This window comes from Lycorma delicatula, chromosome 6, assembly GCF_047948215.1.
Source record: "Lycorma delicatula isolate Av1 chromosome 6, ASM4794821v1, whole genome shotgun sequence".
Classification (NCBI taxonomy): domain Eukaryota; kingdom Metazoa; phylum Arthropoda; class Insecta; order Hemiptera; family Fulgoridae; genus Lycorma; species Lycorma delicatula.
In genome coordinates this window covers 158,172,625-158,193,257 of record NC_134460.1, presented here as the reverse complement: position 1 = coordinate 158,193,257, position 20,633 = coordinate 158,172,625, and the positions used below count along the sequence as shown (strand labels likewise).

The 20,633-nt window shown below is 31.8% G+C and overlaps 1 protein-coding gene across 5 annotated transcripts in view; it reads right to left on the bottom strand.

The window, feature by feature from the left end:
* CSN1b (COP9 signalosome subunit 1b) overlaps positions 1–20,633 on the bottom strand; it is a 68,006-nt gene that overhangs the window by 10,374 nt on the left and 36,999 nt on the right. For all 5 annotated transcript variants that reach the window (XM_075368900.1, XM_075368897.1, XM_075368896.1 and 2 more), the window contains exons 7-9: positions 17,549–17,654; positions 15,156–15,244; positions 9,780–9,909 (exon numbers count right to left, since the gene is read on the bottom strand). In XM_075368900.1, the coding sequence (XP_075225015.1) occupies positions 9,780–9,909; positions 15,156–15,244; positions 17,549–17,654 (325 nt within the window). The remainder of the gene's footprint in view (positions 1–9,779; positions 9,910–15,155; positions 15,245–17,548; positions 17,655–20,633) is intronic.

The window sequence follows — 20,633 nt, the reverse complement described above, 5'->3', positions numbered from 1 at the left end:
AAATGGCACTTGCAGATTTGCATGACTCAGCACCTGGAGAGGATGAAATACACAATTCTATGCTTCTGAATACATCAAATTCATACTAAACTGCATTACTGAATTATTTTAATCTATGGTTTACAGGAGAACTTCCAGAAAAGTGGAAACATAAAAATTATACCTATCTGCAAACTTGGGAAAGACTCAACAAAGGAAACCTCATATTGCCCAATATCTCTAACATCATGTGTATGCAAGTTAATGGACAGAATGATCAATGAAAGATTAAAATGGAAGCTGGAGTCTGAAGATCTATTGAATGACAGGAATTTGGTTTCAGACCAAGAAGTACTGTGGATGCTTTACTGTACTTAACTGATAAAATAAATACTGCCATCAAGAAGAAACAGTGTACAGTTGCCGTAATGATTGACTTTGAAGTGGCATTTGACAGATTGCCAAGCAGGTCATTGTTCTTCAGTGCATGACACTGGGTATTAGAGGCATAATGCTGAAATTTCTCTACCATTTTTTAATCAAAAGGAAAATTAAAACTATTATAAACGATGTTGAGTCTAAGCCAAGACCAGTGAATAACAGAACACCACAGGGAGCAGTTATAAATTCCACATTATTTAATATAATGCTAAATGACATTAAATTCAATAATTCAAAAAACGTAGATTACATCATATACGCAGATGATTTAACAATATGGTCTTCCCAGGAAAACCCAGTCCAAGCTGTTCTTGAAGTGCAGCAAGCCATAAACTTGATGCTGAAGTGGACAACAAAGTGGAATTTAAAAATATCTGAAGAGAAAAAAGAATCTACAGTTTTTACTACAAGACTCCCTCAAGAATTTTAAACCAATGATACATATTAATGGTCACATCCTGTGTTACAATCCACATCTAGAGATCCTCGGCATAGTTTTGTATTCTAAACTGCTTTTGCCTATGTACAAAGCCAATGCAAAGGAAGAATGAATGCTATGAAAGCAGTAGTGAGCAGAGTTTGGGGTACAGATACTGTTACTCTTAGAGTTTTATCTGACATTCATTAGATCAAAAATGACATGGAACTGAGCTTTGGGGGTCTGCTGCTGCATGTCATCTCAAGAAGTTAGAAGCAATTCAGAACAACTCTATGAGGATATGTTTGGGATGTCCTAGAACAACCAGCATCCAGTCGATAGAGATTGAGCTGGCAGTTGAACCATTAAAATTGTACATTGGGAGGATGTTCATAACAAAACACATCAAAGTCCAGGTTCTCCCGCAAAACCATCCATTCCATTGTTTACAAAAAAGCAATCTGGTTTGCAACTTCTTCAATAGTATCATATTACACATGGAATACCAATCTGCACAAAGTGCACCAGAGATCTTTCCAATGGTAAGCTCCACTTCTCCATGGTTAATTGACATCATTAATATTGAACTAACCATCCCTGGAACTCCAAAAAAGATGAAGAATTCCAGAGTTCCTCTTGTAGACAACCTTGGAGTATATCGACACACAATATTATGGATTCCACTGGGTTTTTCATATTATGGATCAGTTGAAGGTAACAAGGGGAATGCTGGAGCTGTCCTCTATGACCAAACAACTGACACAGAATTTGTGCTACCAACAGGATCTACCTGTAGTGACAATGCTGAACTGCTTGCAATTAACGGCGCACTTGCTTTTATTCACACCATCCCCGCAAGTGATATCTGCATTTTTACTAACTCTAGATCAGCCCTACAAATAATACAAAAAAAGGGGCCAACAAGATTCCATTTCCACAGTGAGAAAATTCATAATGCAGCTGTCTCCAGTCAAAGGCCATTGATGTTTTGTTCAACTTTCTTGGAATGAGGCAGAAATAGATTTGTGGAATCAGATTTTGCAAGTTAACAATAAGCATGAAACAAAGAAATGACATGGAGTTCACTGATTTATTAAATAACTTTCATTTTGGTGTAGTTACAACTGGCCAATTTTAGAAATACTTTGTGAAAGAAAGAGGGTACCTTTAACAGACGAACCTGCAGATGGAAATACTGTTAAGAATATTCCCAAATATTAAATTAGTTGATGAATATATTTGTATATGAATGATATATCAAAAACAGATACGAGTTTATATTATTAATGCTAATGATGAATCATGAAAAGCTACAATATATGGGAAAACTCTCTCCTCCACCGAGAATGTTATTCCAGTAGACATCAATAACTGTGGTGGCCTGTTGCATAACTGGCAGAGAGATCAAGAGTTATGTTAAGGTGAATATATTGATTTCTGATGGTTTAATTAACGATGCTAAAGGAATTTTTAGAAATTCAAATGGCCTACCCTATGAACGGACGAACTGGAAAGGAGGTGAGTTACCAAAAGCTGTGTTTATAAAATTTGATGAAGAAACAGTAGGTACAATAATGAAAGATGAAGGTGGTTGTGTACCTTTTACACCAGTAAGTATGTTTCAAGCTACTAAAGGATATGGAAAGGTAGAAAGATATGCTACTTTTAATTTTAAGTACGGCCTTAACAGTGCACAAATTGCAAGATAGAACATTAATTACAGTTGTAGTAGATTTGGGGGAAAAAAGTATTTGCAAAAGGACAAGTTTATGTTGCTCTAAATAGAGTCAGAAGTTTAGCTTTGAGTGATTTAGATCCACGTAAAGTACTGAATAGACAATATAAAAAAGCACTTGCTGAGACAGAAAGATTGAGAAACCTTGCACAGGAATGTGCTACACTTCACTCAAGACATCGGTATGCTGATTACTAAAGACATATCAACAGTGTTAGGAGTATTATGAAATTTATTTGTCTGACTTTGCGAGAGACTGCAAAAAACCATGTAATGTGATGTATATAGAATTATACGAATCCCACTATCCCTATCGATGCTGTGTATTGCGTTGTAATGAATACTGGATCTGAAATGTTTAAGACAAGATATCTTGATTTTATTAACAATGCTACATATCTTGTGCAGAAGCTCACATTAACTGCCCTACAGAAGACCATATATCATCTAATATGATGCATACATATAAAATATCAAGATTCCCACTGTCCCTACCTACCTAATGGAGATGGAAAAACGTTTTTGTCAATTTTCAGAACAATTTTTTGTATGTAATAAATTTTTTCAACATATGGTGCCACCATGAAAAGCAGTTGCATTGATTGCAACAAGATTTATTTCAATCGGATTAATAGAAAAAAGGTTATGCAAGAATAAACATTAAAAAAAAAATATGGGTTGAATATATAACCTCCTTTTTTGAAGTCTGTTAAAAAAAGCATTCTGTTTGATTGAACATTAACCCTTTACCAGTTTTTGACAGAATATTGCGACGTAGCCAATGTGCATGTTAGGGCCTTTGTCACAATATTCCAATGTCAACATTTGTCCGGTTTTAATTCATTCTTTGTCATAATATTCTGTCATTTTACATAGTTTTTTTTAGTAATATTCTGCAACGATAGATAACACTAGTTGTTAGTTTTAATAAGTTAAATTGAGGGATTTTCATGTGTTTTGATCATAATCAGCTGACCCACTGTAATGGTTAGTTGTTTATTTACAATATTCTGTGTAGTCAGACTCTTGAGCACTGTATTTCTTATTATATCGCATGAAATTCTATATATATATCAGAGTATAAACATATCATTACGTAAATATTTTGTAGGCGCAATTATAAAGCTAATTGCATATGCTTGTATGTGTGTGTGTGTGTGTGTGTGTGTGCGCGCGCGTGCGTGTGTAATAAAATATGGTTTGCAAGCAAAAAAATTACTTTTAAATTACATATTAGGTCATTAATTGTCAAAATACATATATTAAATTAAACAAATAAATAGAACAAGATATCATTCATTTCTGTGTAAAAAAGAAACCGGTAAGAGGTTAAGATTATTGTTATATATATTTTTTTTTCAATTACAATGGTGTTCTCATTATGAATTCTTACCGTAAGGTTGTACGCTCAACAATATTACTTAGTAGTATTGCACTGTTTATGTGAGGCAATCCAAAGAAACAACCACAAATGTGGACAAACAATTCTTGGATTTTACACCATGATAATGCTTCAACTCATAGTTCAATATCAATTTGTGATTATTTAGCCAAAAATTACATCATATTAACTAGACATAGCACTCCAACACTTTTTCTTGTTACTACTGATTAAGAGAGCAGTAAAAAGATAATGGTGTGCAACAATAAATGAAATAAAGAAAAAAATCGCTAAGTGAATTTATGATACGACTATACCAAAAAAAATTGTGTTTTCAAAACACATAATTTATAGTGTTATGAACACAGTAATGTACACTGATATAAATGTAAATATGCATAAAAATCATATTTTTAGGACAAAATTACAGTTTATATCATGCAATTGAGAACAAGTTTACAATAAATATGATTTCTACTGTCCAGGAAAAACAAATATTTAATTTCAAAAGATCAGTTTTAATTATTTACGATAAATTTTACCCTCCTTATATTGTTTGGCATTTGCCTAGATGTGTTTTCAGGATGACTAAAAATCACCTCAGTAAAATTATATACCTAATACTCCTACCTATAAATCATGTTAATATTAGTGAAGTGAGGGTTTAATATAATTACATGAATTATTTCATCAGTTAGCCATAGACACTAACAGATGTTTTTATTAGACCTACAATGGGCACGGTTACCTTATTATATTTCTACGTATTTAGATTTTGATTCCATTTCATATTTGATAATATCAGAACTATATCTAATTTTAGAATAAGAGTACCATTTTACAGCATTAAGTCACCACACATATAGCAAAGCTATATGAGTTAAAATTAAAGCTCACTTTATATTCTAGTTATTCAACGTTTTAGGAAAATTTACAATTTCATTTTGATGTTTGTTAAGATCCAGTAGATGTTTTAACAAAACAAAATTGAAATCCGAAGTTCTTTATTTTATTGCATTTTTATTGAAATTCTATATAGTTCCATGATTATTATTACTTCTGATGTTATTTGTATGTGTTTTAATTAAAACTAGTAATAAATGTAATTCATCAACTACACTATAATGACTGAGATGATGATATTAAAACCTTCAGGATGGTCCATTAGTAATGCATAATGAATCTTAAAATAAAGCAGGATACCTGGAAGGTCTGTTCATAAAATGGGCAGTTTATATTTAACTATAATATTTGAAAATAAAATTTCTGCATTATGACATTGTTTACACTACTGGAATTCACTGCTATAAAAGATGTAATAGCATTACATTAAAGTAAAAGATCTATATTGCATTCCAGAACCTCCTATGAACATTTTGGAACAAAACTTTTTTAACAATATAAAAAGTTTAAAAATTGGTGATTTAGACAGTAAAGTAAAATACAGCCACTCTTTTATATACTTTGACTTTTATTTATGTTTACACCTCCTCTATGAATCATGAGACCTTGCCGTTGGTGAGGGGGCTTGAGTGCTCAGGGATACAGAGTAGCTGGACCGAAGGTGCAACCATATCGGAGAGGTATCTGTTGAGAGCCAGACTAAGGAATGATTCCTGAAAGAGGGCAGCAGCTCTTTCAGTAGTTGTTAGGGGCGTGAGTCAGGACGACTTAAACGGCCGTATCAACATCACTCAGTCCTCTGAGTACTGCGCAGCTGAAACCAATGGAAAACTACAGCTGCTTTTTTTCCAAGAAAATGTGGCGCTCTGCATTTTCACATAGCAATAATGGAGGCGCCTTCCTTGGTAAAATATTCCGGAGGTAAAATAGTCCCTCGTTCGGATCTCCGGGTGGGGACTACTAAGGAAGGGGTCACCAGAAAATTAAAAAATAACATTCTACGAGTCGGAGCGTGGAATGTTAGAAGCTTAAAAAAGGTTGGTAGGCTAGAAAATTTAAAAAGGGAAATGGGTAGGACAAATGTGGATATAGTAGGAATTAGTGAGGTTCGGTGGGAAGAGGAAGGCGACTTTTGGTCAGGTGATTTTAGAGTAATTAACTCAGCGTCAAATAATGGGCAGGCAGGAGTAGGTTTCGTGATGAACAAGAAGATAGGGAGGAGAGTGGAGTATTTCAAAACGCATAGCGATAGAATCATTGTAATAAGGATAAAATCAAAACCTAAACCGACAACGATTGTTAACGTCTATATGCCTACAAGCGCCCATGATGATGATGAGGTAGAGTGTGTATACGAAGAGATTGATGAAGAAATTAAACACGTAAAAGGAGATGAAAATTTAATAATAGTTGGAGATTGGAATGCAAGCATTGGAGAAGGCAAGGAAGGAAATATAGTGGGTGAATACGGGCTGGGCAAAAGGAATGAAAGAGGGGACCGACTTATAGAGTTTTGCACGAAGTATAATTTAGTAATTGCCAACACCCGATTTAAAAATCATAATAGCAGAATATACACTTGGAAAAAGCCAGGCGATACTGCAAGGTATCAGATAGATTATATCATGGTTAAGCAAAGATTTAGAAATCAACTCGTTGACTGCAAAACTTACCCTGGACCAGACATTGATAGCGACCATAATTTGATGATAATGAAATGTAGATTGGGGTTTAAAAACCTGAAGAAAAGGTGTCAGGTGAATCGGTGGAATTTAGAGAAGCTTGAGGAAGAGGAGGTAAAGAAGATTTTTGAGGAGGACATCACAAGAGGTCTGAGTAAAAAATATAAGGTAGAAAATGTAGAAGAAGAATGGGAGAATGTTAAAAAGGGAATTCTTAAATCAGCAGAAGCAAACTTAGGCGGAATAAAGAGAACTGGTAGAAAACCTTGGGTTTCAGAAGATATATTGCAGCTGATGGATGAACGTAGAAAATATAAGAATGCTAGTGATGAAGAAAGTAAAAGGAACTATCGGCAATTAAGAAATGCTATAAACAGGAAGTGCAAACTGGTGAAAGAAGAGTGGATTAAAGAAAAGTGTTCAGAAGTGGAAAGAGAAATGAACATTGGTAAAATAGACGGAGCATACAGGAAAGTTAAGGAAAATTTTGGGGTACATAAATTAAAATGTAATAATGTGTTAAACAAAGATGGTACACCAATATATAATACGAAAGGTAAAGTCGATAGATGGGTGGAATATATTGAAGTTATACGGAGGAAATGAATTAGAAAATGGTGTTATAGAGGAAGAAGAGGAAGTTGAGGAGGATGAAATGGGAGAAACAATACTGAGATCTGAATTTAAGAGAGCATTAAAAGATTTAAATGGCAGAAAGGCTCCTGGAATAGACGGAATACCTGTAGAATTACTGCGCAGTGCAGGTGAGGAAGCGATTGATAGATTATACAAACTGGTGTGTAATATTTATGAAAATGGGGAATTTCCATCAGACTTCAAAAAAAGTGTTATAGTTATGATACCAAAGAAAGCAGGGGCAGATAAATGTGAAGAATACAGAACAATTAGTTTAACTAGTCATGCATCAAAAATCTTAACTAGAATTTTATACAGAATAATTGAGAGGAGAGTGGAAGAAGTGTTAGGAGAAGACCAATTTGGTTTCAGGAAAAGTATAGGGACAAGGGAAGCAATTTTAGGCCTCAGATTAATAGTAGAAGGAAGATTAAAGAAAAACAAACCCACATACTTGGCGTTTATAGACCTAGAAAAGGCTTTCGATAACGTAGACTGGAATAAAATGTTCAGCATTTTAAAAAAATTAGGGTTCAAATACAGAGATAGAAGAACAATTGCTAACATGTACAGGAACCAAACAGCAACAATAACAATTCAAGAACATAAGAAAGAAGCCCTAATAAGAAAGGGAGTCCGACAAGGATGTTCCCTATCGCCGTTACTTTTTAATCTTTACATGGAACTAGCAGTTAATGATGTTAATGAACAATTTAGATTCGGAGTAACAGTACAAGGTGAAAAGATAAAGATGCTACGATTTGCTGATGATATAGTAATTCTAGCCGAGAGTAAAAAGGATTTAGAAGAAACAATGAACGGCATAGATGAAGTCCTACGCAAAAACTATCGCATGGAAATAAACAAGAACAAAACAAAAGTAATGAAATGTAGTAGAAATAACAAAGATGGACCACTGAATGTGAAAATAGGAGGAGAAAAGATTATGGAGGTAGAAGAATTTTGTTATTTGGGAAGTAAAATTACTAAAGATGGACAAAGCAGGAGCGATATAAAATGCCAAATAGCACAAGCTAAACGAGCCTTCAGTAAGAAATATAATTTGTTTACATCAAAAATGAATTTAAATGTCAGGAAAAGATTTTTGAAAGTGTATGTTTGGAGTGTCGCTTTATATGGAACTTGGACAATCGGAGTATCTGAGAAGAAAAAATTAGAAGCTTTTGAAATGTGGTGCTATAGGAGAATGTTAAAAATCAGATGGGTGGATAAAGTGACAAATGAAGAGGTATTGCGGCAAATAGATGAAGAAAGAAGCATTTGGAAAAATATAGTTAAAAGAAGAGACAGACTTATAGGCCACATACTAAGGCATCCTGGAATAGTCGCTTTAATATTGGAAGGACAGGTAGAAGGGAAAAATTGTGTAGGCAGGCCACGTTTGGAGTATGTAAAACAAATTGTTGGGGATGTAGGATGTAGAGGGTATACTGAAATGAAACGACTAGCACTAGATAGGGAATCTTGGAGAGCTGCATCAAACCAGTCAAATGACTGAAGACAAAAAAAAAAAAAAAAATTATGTTTACACTCATTTTCTTTTGACTTGTCTAGATCAACTGAGTTTGAAATATTTTTAAAGCTGGTTAAGTTAAGAAATTTTTAAATTTCAGACAGACAAAGTTCAACTCAAACTAGTTTTACTCATTAAAATAAAAAAAGAGTGTAGAATTACAGATATTCCACATCAGCTGGTCAGCTGGTTTCTCTGCATGGTTGTCAAATTAAAAATCTTATTTTTATTTCTTTTTAGTACTCAATATGCTTGGTAAGAGTGAATTTTAAATCAGTTTTTTTTTATAGTAACAATTGTATAAATATTTATTTAAATTAATAATCGCTGGATGAACCTCAACTCTGTATCCATTTTCAATCTGCCTGGGTTTGCATACAGGTAAGGCTTGATATTTTTATATGCAGTAAAATACCCACATAAATTTCAAGTTCATGTAATAAAATATCTCACAGGGCTGGTCTAGTGGTTAACTAATTGTAACAAATCAGTTTTTTAACAGCTGATTTTCGAATTCGAAGGTTCTGAGATTCAAATCCTAGTAAAAACGAATTGCTTTTAATGGATCTGAATACTAGACAGTGGATACCAGTGTACTTTGGTGGCTGGGATTTATCAATTAACCACACATCTCAGGAATGGTCGGGTTGAGTCTGCACAAGACTATACAAGACCTTATTTACACATCATACATCATATCATCCCTCATCTCATTGGGCTATATAGGGGGTTGCTTATTGTTCACTAGTTGAACATATTGCAGCGTGCACATTAGGAAAACAAAAATGTGATGAACAAATCACATTTTTGTTTAGCTGATCGATAATCGGCTAGGAAAAATAGTTTTAGAAAATACACAAAAAGTAAATAAATAAAACATGTATATTAATTTTCATGAAATAATAATTATTACTATATGTACATTTCAATGCACATTAAAAGGTGTGCATGTTTGTGGGCTAAAGAATTTATTTATCTATAATGTTTGTCACAATACATCTTTCAATGCCCTTAAACTACATAAGTCAATGTATCCCAAACCTTATGACTGATCGGCTAGGTGTTATTACCTTGTTATGGGAATCAATTCTTGCCTGAATTTGACCATCAAGAATCAACTGCATCAATTCATCTTCAAGTGCAGATACAGATGTATTAAGTGCTTCTGCCATTTTTCTCATATCAGCTGATAAATATGGACTACAAAAATTAAAAATTATATTAAAATAAAAATTTCAAAATTATATTTATTTAATTTAAATATACAACTTCTGTTATATTTTTATAACTGCAGTCCAAAACAACAAAAATGTTCTAAAATTTAGTTCTTAAACCCAATTAACAAATATAACAGACATTTATAGAACTAAAACTTAATTAATAAACTAATTAATTGGGCCAACATTAATTATGGAAAATTTTCACATTGAAAATATAATTTTTATAAATTCTATGATGATCTTGTTATTCTGGAAATTGCTTAAAAGATTAAGAAATAGTAAATTAACTAAATTCACACTTTCTAAGATGTTTTTTTATATTCTTTATTTTAAATCTATTTGAGAAATTAATTTCAAATCAACTTTTTAAATAAAAAATAAGTCTAAGAAAAATAATTTGGCTGATTTTTAAAAAATTACATTCTAAGCAGACAATTCAGTAATTTTCTAATCTTTTTCTTTTAAAAGCTCATAGTATTGTATTAAGTTATATCTTAGACTATCGTTTCTCCTTCATTACTGATTTGGGTCTTCTGATACGACACAAGAAAAACTACACTGATAAAAACAATTTTTGCTTTTTAACATTTGATACATAAAACCATATTGTTTTTTAATGCTGAAAATTAATGAAGTCAGAATTTTCCATCACTATGTTTTTTTGAAAAGTGTAAAATTGTTTAAATTGTTGATATGTATATGATCTTACTCTTTTTTTGTGTTCAGTCATTTGACTGGTTTGATGCAGCTCTCCAAGATTCCCTATTTACTGCCACTCGTTACATTTTGGTATAATCCCTACATTCTACATCACTAACAATTTGTTTTACATATTCCAAATTTTGCCAGCCTGCACAATTTTTCCCATCTACCTGTCTGTCCAATATCAAAGTGACTATTTCAGGATGCCTTAAGGTGTGGCCTATAAGTCTGTGTCTTCTTTTAGTTATATTTTTTTAAATGCTTCTTTCTTCATCAATTTGCCACAAAACCTCTTCATTTGTCACTTTATCCACAAATTTGATTTTTAACATTCTCCTATAGGACCACATTTCAAAACCTACATTTAACCAATTTCCCTCTTTAAATGTTCTAACCTACCAACCTTTTTAGACTTCTAACATTTCACACTCCAACTTGTAGAATGTTTTTTTTAATTTTTTGGTGATCCCCTTCCTTAGCAGTCCTCACCTGGAGATCTGAGCAGGAGACTAGTTTACCTCCGGAATATTTTCTTTGTTACATGAAAATGCAGAGCTACATTTTCTTGGAAAAAAAACCAGCTGTAGCTTTATACTGCTTTCAGCTGTACAGTACTTAAGAAGATTGAGTGATGTTGATATGGCTGTTTAAGTCTTCTTGATCTATGCTCCATAATAACTACTACTGAAAGAGTTGCTGCCCTCTTTCAGGCATCATTCCTTATTCTGTCTCTCAACCACTCCAATATGGTTGCACGTTCGGTCTAGCTACTCTGTATCACTGAGCACTCAAGCCCCCTCACCATCGGCAAGGTCTCATGATTCACAGAGGGAGTAATCTTATTTTTATTTTATAAGACTACTTAATATTTATGTGTCTGATTATATTTATAACTCTGTTAACCAGCTGTTAACAATAACTTAAATCATAGCACAAGCATCATATATCATGACATCATACCTCTCTATTGAAGAGTTAAGTGAACAAGAATCATTATTTCTGTATAATTTAAAACCAAACAAGCTTGGTTTTATTAGCATACTGCTTTTAATAATCTCTCCAATCAGTTTGATAATTAAATTGGGTGTACAGTGAAGTCTGATAATGCCTCATGTGTAAATGATTCAGACAATTTTAGTTAAGATGTGTGATGAGTTCAATATAAAATCAAATAAGAAAAATATTACATCTTCAATTAAAAAAGCTTTTAAATTGTACGTTGAATGTAAAATAGATGATCAGGATAAGACATGGAGACCTCATATAACATGTAGCAATTGTGAAGTCAACTTAAGAGGATGGCTAAAACAAATATGCCTTGCCATTCGGTGTTCCTATGGTTTGGCACAAACTAAAAGATCACTTAACTGACTGTTATTTCTGTTTAACTAATGTGTCTGGAATTTCTAAGAAGTCTAAACACACTGCTTTCTATCCTTCATTGCTATCTGCACTTAAGACCTGTACCTCACAGTGAATCCATTCAGATTCCAAAAGTTACTGAAAAAACTGTTTCATGAAAGCAGTGAAAAAGAAGTAGAAATTATGGAAGAAGACAAAGATTCAATCTTTGAATTATAATTCAGTGAGCTACAACTTATATGACAAAGTAGCTAAAACACTTGGTAAGAAATTTAAACTTATCAAAAAATCAAGCTTGACTTTTAAGCTCAAAATTGCAAGGTTGGAATTTCTATAAAAAAAATATAAAAATCTCAAATTATCAAAGCTAACAGAAAGATTCTTGTTAATAGTTAGCTGAAGAAAATTACTTAATTAACTGTAAATATTAATGAGTTTATGTTACAATTAATGTGAGGAGTGGCACTTTTTGATCAATTCCTCTAAAAACAATTCTGTTTCACAATAGTAATAAATCCTTCTGTACCAATATGTTATAAACGTAAAAAAAATTGTTTTCAACATCTTTAAGGTATAGTCTTTAGAATATGAATTGCACAGGATATTCTAGGTAGTTTATTATTAACATTATCTATGTGAATGTTTAAAAGAGGAAACAAACGTTGACAAACATAATTTAGTTCCTAACCTGTAGGATTAATTTCCAGTTTTTTTTAGATAATTAAGTCTCTAAAGGTTAGATAATTTTGTCTGTAACAGTGGTTTTCTTGTTTATCAAGCTTAAGCACACTTAATGAAAGCCAAAAAGATAACATAAAAAGGTTATTTAACAAATTATCTTTATTATTATTATTACTAGATTTAATTAATCATAGAGTTTATCTAAATTCTGATCATAAATCAATACAGATGTATCATGAGTAAATAGTATGTCAATGGGACTTTTCAGAGAAAGTTTATTAACAAAAATAAAAAAATAAAGACCCAGAATTTTTTGAGGAATACCCATAACACTGTGTCAAAATAGACAAGGTACTTTGAATGACTAAAGACTAAGTAGGAACGCTAAACAAGTCAAACTCTCCACCCCTCATTCCAGAAGATTCAAGTATGGAAAATAAAAAACTATGATCAACAAAATCAAATGTTACTGACAGATAACAAAACACAGCAAGTATCTGTGATATTATCACAAGCCGTAAGTATGTCATCAAAGATTGTAAAGGTTGCAGAAATAATTTGTATAGATTTCCTGAAACCAAACTGAAGAGGGGGGCAGATATTTTCTTTACCGAAAAAACTTAGAAATTGATTAAAAGAAAGTTTTTAAAAATTTTAGAGTACAATGATAAGAGCAATAAATTTACCTGTTTCAATTAAAATGTTTAAAATATGAATGTGTTAACGTACCACTTAATTCCTTGTTTTTCACCCCCAAATTTTTTGACACTACATCCTAGTCACAAGCATTGCACAATTTTAGATGTATGATTGCCTTTAAAATTATCTCAGAATTGGAATGTAACTTAAGTTATTGTTTCTTGCAAGAAGCAGTAATATCCTTCTGCAAAACCTTTCTGTCAGGTAGGATCTTAACTACCTCAATGTGAAAATAAAATAATTATTGAATGAGACTGCAATAACCACGACTATTAGTAATGTATTACACTATTGTATTTTATTTTAGAAATATGCTGATTTACAGCCTTCTTATAAAAAAGGCAATACAAAGGATATACTTTTATAAATATATATATATATTTAGTACTACACAATATTTCATTTAAAAATGTAAATAAAAATTATATCAGAAAGCTTTTATAGCGACGTGTTTAAGAAGGATTTTAATAATGTACTTCAAAAATAAAAAAAAAAACATTGATGTTTCTTGAACTGTATTCAATCAAAGGCAAAAAAAAGAAAATGCTTATCTAGTAGCTTCCAATCCTGGTTTCCTTCTGAGTAGTCCCTCTTGCAATTTCATACACACAACCTGCGATCATTCCACTGCTGGAAATGTTTTTTGTAGTCCTCTTTTTGAAATGGTTACCAGCTGTGGTGTCGTGTTCATTAATAGGTCTTCTGGCTGTCAAATCAGGACGCTTTCAGCTTGGAGAACGAGGAGTCTGGTAAATCTGGGAAATTCTGTGCTTGACCAAGAAACCCTGGATTAGATGAAACATATGGATAGATGGAATATTCTCTTAGGTCTGGTTCCTTGTGACATACTATATCATGAAGATGATACAGAACCTCCAGATAGAGTTGTGTTGACTTTAGCCTTCTGGTGTTTGTTCATGATGCACAACTTCTTTGTGTTAGTAAAAATAAAAAAAGTAGTTAGCATCACTTTAATTTTGTTTCTCACTTGTCCTACTTTCTTGAGCCTTAGGGATGATGGTGAGTTTCCAGTAGCACTGAACTTTGGTTTCTGGATTGTATCAATAAACCCAAGATTCATCATACGCTACTACGATCTTAGGAATCACCATCAAGGGACTCTAGCATCAAAACATATCTCTTTCTGCTTAAGTGAAAGCAGCTTAGGTACAAATTATGCAGCCACCCTGAAATGCCCAAATCATAAGCATGGAACCATCCCTAATCCCAATGTCATTTTAGAATTCCTGGACAGTAGGCTGACAATTTTCCATTATCATACTGCTTACATCAGTAACATTTTTATTTTAACTTGCTCATGGCCTTCCAGTACAATGATCACTTTCAACATAAGTCATTTTGAAAATGGTTATAACCTTCTCATATGTGTAATCCTGTAACGTCATTCAGGAAGCCTGCTTACTTACAAATTGTTTTCGTTAAGTATCATCAAGCTTTTGGCAGTAACACTGTTCAACATGTTTCATCATAATCCACAAAATAAAGTTATGGCAAACAACTGTTGTACTATCACAAATAATGGCTGCTGGACAACTGATGTATTCCATAAAGTAACAAAAAAACTCGCATGTGCACTAGACAAGTATTGTGCTCTACCAAGCTTTACTGCATTTAAATACTTTTTGAAGAAAATAAAATTGATTAAATACTTTTTGAACAGACCTCAAAATCCTATTAATGAATTAAGATTTAATTATTTTATAATAATGAATTAAAATTTTTATTTAAAGTAATAAAATACAAATGTTGGAAATGACATACCTGAAATATTGAATTAAAGCTCTATTTCTAATCTGAGTATAGAGTGTATTAACATGTGGTGCAATGTACATGTCGAGAAACAAATTATCCTAAAATATAAACAAAAGAACAAATTAACCACTTAAAAAAATGTAAAAAATAAATTATCTTAATTATTATTTTTTTTATTTATTTAATAAGAATGTTGAAATTTATTTTTGTAAATAAAATTAAAAACTTCTATCGTTGGAAAATTCATTTTTCTCAAAAGAAAGATGAATTTATAAACTTTTAAAGAATATTTTTTAACTTTTTCACAAAAATAGCATTGACTATTACAATAATTATTTTAATTTGGTAGTCAGAAAAATATATATAATTGTATAATGCATAATGAAAATTACATATTATTATGCACATGGATAAGTATTACAATTCTTGGACAAATAATATCAATATAGGACTTGGATCTTAAAATCTCCAGTAAATCACTACTGTAAGCTTCTAATGACTTGTGATGGAAGGAAACCAAAACTAGATGATCCATAATACAACCCTTGTAGAGATAAGAGGAGGAAACTGCAGTCTCAGATTTTTCATCTGGTAGTACACTTCACATTTCTAAAAAAATCAGTTTCAAAAGTAAAATATTAATCAATGTTTACTGTAAACATCACTTTTTAAATCTTTACATACAGATAATCTTAAACTATTTTAAGCCAGTTCATGAAGTTGTATACACTAGCTACTTCCTTGTTTTTATTAATCTCTACTTACTTTCAGTCTATATTAAAAATGCCATCCTGAAAATTATTCTAAAAATAAATATTTATTATAAATATTTTAGAAAACTGTACAAAATCACAAAAATATGTTCAGTAAAGTGCTTACATTCCTTTACTTTATTTTGACAAATTACCAAATTATAAAGCTAATTTATTAAAGGTTTTAATCTACTAAACATAATTTAAAGAAGAAAAATATGATGCAACATGAAATAACACACAGACACAAGTCTTCTACAACAATTTTTAGTTGACCATAATGCAGGAACTATGCTTCTACCAAAAGGTTGTTTTAACTCATTTATATGATGAAGATTAATCACTACCGTATTTTTCCTACTCTTAAGGAAAATAGTGCCTTCATGTTTCAAATTTCAAAGCAGTTTATAACTTCCATTGAACCAACAGATAGCACAAAACAAAGCTTAATTGTAAGGCTTTAACTGGTGCACTCTACAATAGCAGATATAACTACAAGCAATTAAAACAAATTTTCAGTTTTCACAGGTAAATTACTAAATTTACTAACAGTAAATTCAAATAATGTGTCCAATGTTAACGAGCTCACAGTAAACTCAGGTTGCTTTGAAATACAGTTTGTACAAAAAGTGACACAACCTTATGGAAGAATGTTTCCTTCTTTTATAGCAAGTTAAATTAAGGAAAATGGGTTACACAATGCAGTAAAGAATATTCACTGTCTGCCAACTCATTAGATGAGCCAGATATGCCCAGACCCAGAATGCCTTCACAGACATGGTGTGGATGCACCAAACAAGTCCTTCATCAAGTGGCTACACAAGTTCTAAAAAAAACAAAATGTGGCAAATGCTGCCAAAAGTGGTCAACCGAAAGTGCTAAATCCAAAAACATTGATCAACATGAAAGCTGCATATTCTGTGCATTGTCTATCTAGCCAGTCTGGTCTCTCCATTGGAAATGTCCACACAGCATCGCACAGTGTTTAAATGTGTATCTGTACAGAATTCACATTGTTCATGAGTTGTTACCTGCAGACAGTGGAAAATGTGTAGCTTTCTGTCAGCAGTTCATGTCATCTGTAACGCCACATTGGGAAGAACTGGAAGATTGGTTTTGGTCTGACGAGGTATGGTTCCACCTTGATGGATAAGTGAATGCACAGAATTCATGCATTTGGTGTATGGAAAATCCATAACAACTTTATGAGTCTCCTCTGCACAAACAAAAAGTGGGTGTTTGGTGTGAAATTTCATGTAGGTGAATCTTCATGACATTCTTTCATGGTACAGTGAACAGTGAGTGTTACATGCAGATGGTGCAACAATCTGTAAACACTATACCTGCAGACCAACTAGACCAGTGTTTCTCTACTGTAGGACCGATGCCAGTCCATGAGATAATGCTACTGGTCCCAGAACAAATTGGCCCACAAAAAACATTAAACTTTAAGAATAAGAGAAAAAAATTTTGGTATATAAAAAAATGCATGCATAAATGTGCACAAATGCATTACACATATAAAAATAACCACTTATAACTAAAACACTCATAAAGAGGGTCTCGAGTACACATTATTTCCTAAGTTTTGTAAAATTGTTACCAACTAATTGTTGAATAATGAAAGTATAAAATTAAAGTAAAAATTACCTTGATTTCATCAAGCAATTTTAAACAGGAAGCATATTTTGACTCATAAAACTTAAATATTATATCACGAAGTTGTGGTTCCAATTCCAAAAACAATTTAAAAGAGCTGTAAAAAATTTAAGATAAATCAAATTAAAACTTTAAGAAATAACAATAGCTAACTGAAACTTACACACTAAGAAGCATCAGTAAAATAATACATGTATGTGCCTATGGATGCAATTTTAAGGTAAGGCTTGTATGTAGCACAAAAACTAAAATGAAACCAGAAATACCATAATAATGTAAATAATATAGTGTATTAATAATACAAAATATATCCTCAATTATTACAGATAAGATCAGAAGATGAAATCCCATATCAAAACAGGAAAAGGAGGGTGTATACTAACAAACAAAACCATATTGAACATTTGGAAAAAATATACATTTTGACATAAGTATCTGAAATCAAAAACACATTATGATCACAGGATAAACACTAAATCATTAAACTGTCCAAACTATTACTAAATGCTGTAAATGTAAATAAATTTTTATTAGGTCAGGTGACGTACATATACATGGGCTTCAGCTTAGTTCCAGGTTAAACACATGTTTAACCTGGAACTTACTCTTTAAGCAGTAAGTGTGCAAACTGCACACTTGCTGCTGACACACATATATTATGCACTAATATAAAAAGTGTTCAGTATTAGGGATACTTGCAAATCTCAGGTAAATTACTTAACAAATCTTCAATGAAAATAATTTAGTTTCATAATTATATCAACACAAAATTATTAAATATTTCTTGCCTATTGCTATGTATGTTTTCTACACTAATACGTCATCACTCTTGAATCTGACATCAAATGAAAAAGTGAAGACACCCAAAATAATTTATTAACTAGACTCAAAAATATTACCAACATCTGTAATAAAATTATTATTCTTTTGATAATTAAACCTTTAGCATATTAATAAGTGCTTTTGAAGTAGCAGAATTCTTCAAAAAATAAGAGTAGTAAATAAGTCTGAGGGTCTACATAGTTTAAACTAACACCCCTTCAGTGTGGATGAATTTTTCTATATATTAAGCTCTCTTGGTTTCATAATCTTACATGGTTTATTTCTTTTTATTACAAACAAAAATTATTAAATCTTACCTTGTTTTAATAACATTGTGAAATGTAGTATTGTTAAAGAACATGAAATATTTTTGTTTATTTATAAGTACGCAACTTCCACAGCTAGAGTACCAAAATTTCTATACTAGGTCCAACTTTTTTTTAATATTATATATATATATATATATATTATATTACATAAAGGAGCTCAATTAAAAACAGTCAAGTAATACTCTAAAGATGATATAATTCCATTAATGATAAGATGTTTTGATAAATTAATACTTTCTTTTTTTTTTAATAATGTAGCTATCCAATACCATAACACTGCAATTTGATAACAAAATTAATTCAACTTTACACTTTGGCTTGCCATTTATATGTGCTGAAGGACTGAAATATTTTTGTTAACTGGATTGATCCCAAACTTTCTATTAGGCATAACAAAACCCCTAGGTTGAAGAAGAAAATAAACCAATTGAATTTGTTAAAAAATCAACATGTTCAATTTAGCTGTAATACAATATTATTAGCACATAAAATATTTATGAAAACTAACAGTTCTACTGTAACAGATCAGTACAGTCACAATAATGGCATTTCAAATACATCTGATGGACAGTGTTTAACCTATTTAGAGTCTAACTTTATCTCACAATACATTCATTTAAGAAAACTTTCTATAAGTCATGCTTATAGAAAATCGAATGACCATTTTAATTCAAACTCTCAACCTACAAGAATTCAAATCTGTTATAACCTCTAAGAATAAACCAAATAAAGGAAAATAAATTGCATAGTTGAACCCCCACTGTGTTCATTATCCTCATAATTATGAGAATAATACTGTTAAATAACAATTAAAGCCTGTTGCACCTTTAAAGGTACTTATCATGGTACCTGAAAGATATAAAAAAATACAAACAAACCTCTTTTGTAAAAAATATAATTTCAATTACTGCAAGTGGTCTTCAAATTCAATTTGACCAATGGTTTGGCCAATATTCAAAGTTGAATATCGGTATGGAACACAATCTAGTTGTTTCCGCAAGCCATTAAAACAGCAACAGTTCTATCTTCTTCCCAGGCATAATAAAAACTTATATTCACGCAAAATTTCAGCTTGATCGGTTAATTAGTTTTTGCATGAATGAATAAAGGCTCACAGACACCACTAGATTTTACATATATATCAGACATCTAATGTACAGTGGCTATTTAGATTTGACATACTGCATGGAACAGTCCTACCCAAATATTAATTTTAATATATTTTAACCTTATAAAACTGAATGTAGTCATTGAATGTGATAAAGCTGTAAAAAATGAACACTTTAAATAAAACATCAAACTAAAATTTTCTCTGAAATTGTAACTGATCTATTTTACCAGCAAGGTTAAAATATGTTCTTAAACTCAAATTGAAATAGAAAACATTCACATTAACATATACATAACAAAAATACTGTTAAATAATACAAAATTGCGGAAAACAATATACAGCGATACCTTGAGATATGAATGTCCTAACATACGAATGTTTTGAGATACAACATGAAATATTCTAAAATTTCGACATACAACGAAAAATTTGAGATACGAATTTGCGATAATTGCATAGGTGATCCCTAGATGGCAGAGCGTTCGCTCAGCTTTCCTCCCGCCGCTTCTGCCCGCTATGTCGTTCTGTTTGGTTGTTGAGACCAGAGTCCTCTGTATGGCCGCCACGACGTGTTATTCGCTTTGTTTGTGCCTGTTTTTCGTGTCATTTTGGATAGTATATATATTGTACTCTGCATATTTTGTTATTTTAACCATGGATCCCAAAGTTAACGACAAAACTGGTGAAAAGAAAAAGCCTAAGAAAATGATCTCAATGGAAGCGAAACATGAAATTATTGCAAAGCATGAGCGTGGCGTTCGTATCATCATATCAGGGAGAGCGAGTGCCTTATTTGATGATAGGTGTCTCACAT